General features: G+C 40.9%; 1 protein-coding gene across 1 annotated transcript; it reads right to left on the minus strand.

The window, feature by feature from the left end:
• Nucleotides 1-447: 447 nt before the first annotated feature.
• Nucleotides 448-3,633, minus strand: LOC119992038 (endoglucanase 12). Its single transcript, XM_038838636.1, has 5 exons — nucleotides 3,069-3,633; nucleotides 2,161-2,468; nucleotides 1,487-2,084; nucleotides 1,228-1,400; nucleotides 448-1,087 (listed from the first exon to the last, which is right to left on the minus strand). The coding sequence occupies exons 1-5, from the start codon at nucleotides 3,448-3,450 to the stop codon at nucleotides 686-688; spliced, it is 1,863 nt and encodes a 620-aa protein (XP_038694564.1). The 5' UTR covers nucleotides 3,451-3,633; the 3' UTR covers nucleotides 448-685.
• Nucleotides 3,634-3,892: the final 259 nt, after the last annotated feature.

Raw genomic sequence — 3,892 nt, forward strand, 5'->3', positions numbered from 1 at the left:
AGATATTTTTTGGAATTATTTCATACCAGACAATGGTAGCAAAACTTAAATCATACCCTTTTTTTCCAACAAATACTGCTCTAAAACTAATACAAAATTATATTGGTATGATTTCTCTATAGTTGCAAAAGAAATTCACCCGCGCGGAACGCAGGTGAAGAGCTAATTATATTCAAAATGCATAGAATGTAGATTTGGGGGATCCACAATTCTCTAGAGTTTACAATTTACATCTAATGGTGGAGAAAAAATCAGACAAATTTTAAAAATGAAAAAACAAAACCAGAAAGTAGTATGCTTTCATTGGCTTTCTCCTGGGTACTAATCAATACTATACGGCTACATAGCCGTATACAGGGTCTATTGTGGTTTCATGAAAGTTTACCCAAGAAAATTTATGCTAAGCCAACTTTGAATTAGGTCTCTTGAACCTAAATAATGCAGCACTGAAATAAAGGAAACCAGGCAGAATCTGGTTCTATTTCCATCCATGATCTTCATTACTTTCCAGCCAAAAGCATTTCAGCAATCATGTTTCCTATATATTGTTTAATTTATTGGCTCCAATCCCACCGTGTACACAGGAATGACGATATAAACGTTATACGAACAAGACCTAAGAAACACGAGATTCTAAAGTGAGATAAAACAAAGATGTGGTAATGTAGATTGTTGCCTTAGCATTTCAAGGTTTCCATGGTGGTGGGGGTGGTGGGTTCTGTGGATAAAGTGGTGGAACTGCTTGAAAGATGGTGTTCTTATCAATGCCATGGCCACCGCTGCTTGTGAGGGATGCAAGTGCAGCAACTAGCCCTGCATTTGCAGCTAAACTTGGTTCAGTGTAGTTATATTCGTTCCGCACATCATTGAACCTGTCAAACTTATCTGGCCCTCCGACCATGGCTCCTGTTATGTTGTTAGGATTAGGGTTACGGCTGTCTTTCCATTTCCATCCGCCTGTGCACGAGTACCTTTTCTTGTCATCGGGTATTGATGCCCCGCGGTGATGCACGTGCCGGGGGAACTTGGTACCGTATCCGACCACGTAGCTCATATTCATTGGGTTCTTTCCCAAAATGTAGTCAATCTGTGGATTTTTATGTTAGCACAACTGTAACACAGACTCTGAGAAACAACAATGAATTTAACTACAATGAAGAACTCTGTTTACCCACTTCGTATCAACCTGTATTATGTTGTTTGCTTATTTTAAAGAAATAGGGGTACCTGGGAGGTTGCAAATCTCCTAAGGACATCCGATTGAATGAACTCAGACCCACAGTTCCATCCTGGGACGCCGGTAGCATTCAAATAATCAGCAAAGAGATTAGCCAAGAAAGCTGCGGTGGACACATATTGGAGAGGTTGCGGAGTTCCGGGTTTCAGTTGGATCATCCCACCTGCAAGTTTCAAACACCATCCATTGACAGCAGCCAGCCAATAGTGCACCAGATTGAATTGAAAGGGGTGAATCAATTATAGCTACCTCGAGTCCAGTTGAATACGTTGTATCTTTGAAGATATGAGCACATCGTGAGGCTTGTCACATTATGGTACATCCGCAACATATCCTCGTAAGGGTAGCCAGGACTCAAGAATATCCGGAACCGTGTCAGCAAGAGCATCGCTGCGGGTAATTTGTTATCCCAACTTGGCACACTTAAGTCTGGAATTCCGTAAAAGGCCTTGGAGTTCTTAGACATTCCAGGATTTGTTGCCAGTAAAATGTAGTTAGCTTCTCCTGTGGCATAGTAGAGCCAGGTAGCACCCCACATGTACTCATCATAGTAGCCCGTGGAATTGTAGTAAGGCTCAATGTAAGGATTTCCCACGCTGTATCTGCTTCTTTTTCCAGAATCTCGGGCGAAGGCAAAGACGGTTTGAGCAGCCTTGATGAGCTTCTTTGAGTAAGCAGTGTTGTCTTGAAACACTATCGAAGCTGCCGCAAATGCTGCCGCCATTTCCCCGGCAAGGTCAGGGCCTGAATATATTGTTTGAACTGGTCGCTTATAGTCCATGTCTTCTGGTCTCTCCCAGCAGTAATGGTCATCTGGTATTGTAGAACCATTATGCGATCCGCCAACCTATATACCGATTAAACATGCATTGAAATTACTAAACCGCAATCATGTTCTTGATTGATTTGGAAAGAAGATTTACCTGAGCATAGATTTTGTTAATCTTGATGGCAGTACTGTTGAAAGTTAAGAGCAAGTAATCGGTGCCCCATTTGATAAGATCTCTGATGTGGTTATACTCTTGAATGGATTTGTATTTGTGACCATATTCAATTAGGCTCCAGCTTAACATTGTCATGGCATATGACATGGGAAAATGGAACTTGCTGTTGTCTCCGGCATCGTAAAATCCCCCCACTAGCCCTCCCTTCACGTCTGTTAACTCACTTCCATCTTGTAGCCCTGAATTCCCTCTCCAGTAGATGCCATTGCTTTTGGGCAATCTCCCGGCTGCACCACATAGACACAAGGCTCAACCTTTTTTTCTTTTATTTTTAGTGATCAAGAAGTGGGTAGCTAGCAAGTGTATATATACATTGAAGCAACTATTGAAATTAAATAAGAGAAAATGAAAAAAAAAATGTTATTTGTCAAATTAAGCATGTTAGTTAGGTTGTGCTATATGCTACTTCTAACAATGGGTCGAGATAGTAAATTCAATCATGGTAATTCTCAACGTAAACGAAAATTCATGAGTTCAAGTCTCAACTCATCATGTACAATTGTCACCATGCATTATCTCTTGCACTAGGTCTCAATTCTGGTTTCAATTGATTTATGGGATTACAGGGTCTTTCATGTGGTCCAGAATTTACCACTCAATTGTTTGGTTGACAGTTAAGTGGGTTTCATGTTACAGAAAAAGGTGCTCAATTGAGTGCGATCGAAGTTTGAAAAAAAAAATTGCTACGTTGCTGAATGGGACGTTGATCAAGTTGTCAAGGGTTGACAAATTCAAAGTCATATCTCGCTCTCACCTCTTTTCCGCATAATTATAGGGGAAAAAGAAAAAGAAGAAGAAAAGATTGGTTGAGCAAGTCAGAAACTTACATTTCTGGGCATTGAAGAAGAGAAGAGCCTTTTGGAGGGCAAGAGTGTACTTGTCAGGAGGAGGAGGGCGAGGGTTGTGTGTGGGAAGGGTCTTGACGATGATGATGGGTAGTGCAATGACGAGAAAGGCGATGGCAAGTGAAGAGAGAGTCCACTTCAAGGCCCTGCGGCTGCAGACTATGCAGCCAAAGTCGATGTGCTTGTTCTTGTTGCTCTCCGGAGGCCCCAAAAGCCAGCTCTGTTGGGTCTCGTCCAGATGATGATGGTGATGCAGAGCTCCCCTGTCCAACTCCATGTTTCGGCTCCTATCCTCCAGTTCTGACTCCCCGCTGTTGCTGTTTATTATATCGAAGGACCCTCCCCACTGGTTCCCCGAATGCATTGTTGGTGACAAGACTGGAGAGATGACAATATGATCAGGAAGAGGAAGCCTCTGTTGATGTTGAATCTTGTGAAGATGAGACTATATACGAAGAGAAGAGAATGATCGAACTTAATTAGCTGGAAATTAATTGGAAGTAAAAGAGAAGACTCTCTCCCATCGTCCTTCCTTTACAACTTTACAATTAGCGGTGCATACTAATAACAACAATAATAAATAAATAGAGAGAGCTGACTTGACTGAAAGAGATATTTACTATTAATTACTATAGTTTTCCTTTTCTTTTAATTGATTGGTTTGTTGATTATGAAAGAAATTAATAATTAACAAGAGTTGGATTGAGGATTTGGGGAAGGGAAAAACACCCTTGGCAGTTGTATCCTGATTGAAAAATTCACAATATATAATTCAGATAAAAATATATACAATTTATGCAACTAGT

Source organism: Tripterygium wilfordii, chromosome 22 (genome assembly GCF_013401445.1).
Source record: "Tripterygium wilfordii isolate XIE 37 chromosome 22, ASM1340144v1, whole genome shotgun sequence".
Classification (NCBI taxonomy): domain Eukaryota; kingdom Viridiplantae; phylum Streptophyta; class Magnoliopsida; order Celastrales; family Celastraceae; genus Tripterygium; species Tripterygium wilfordii.

What these genes read in the sequence shown, in the direction of transcription:
- LOC119992038 (XM_038838636.1), bottom strand. Translation starts at nt 3,450, where the DNA reads ATGCATTCGGGGAACCAGTGGGGAGGGTCCTTCGATATAATAAACAGC. An exon ending in CTTCTTCAATGCCCAGAAAT is followed by an intron (nt 2,469 to 3,068) that starts GTAAGTTTCTGA and finishes TATGTGGTGCAG; the next exon opens with CCGGGAGATTGCCCAAAAGC. An exon ending in TTAACAAAATCTATGCTCAG is followed by an intron (nt 2,085 to 2,160) that starts GTAAATCTTCTT and finishes ATCGGTATATAG; the next exon opens with GTTGGCGGATCGCATAATGG.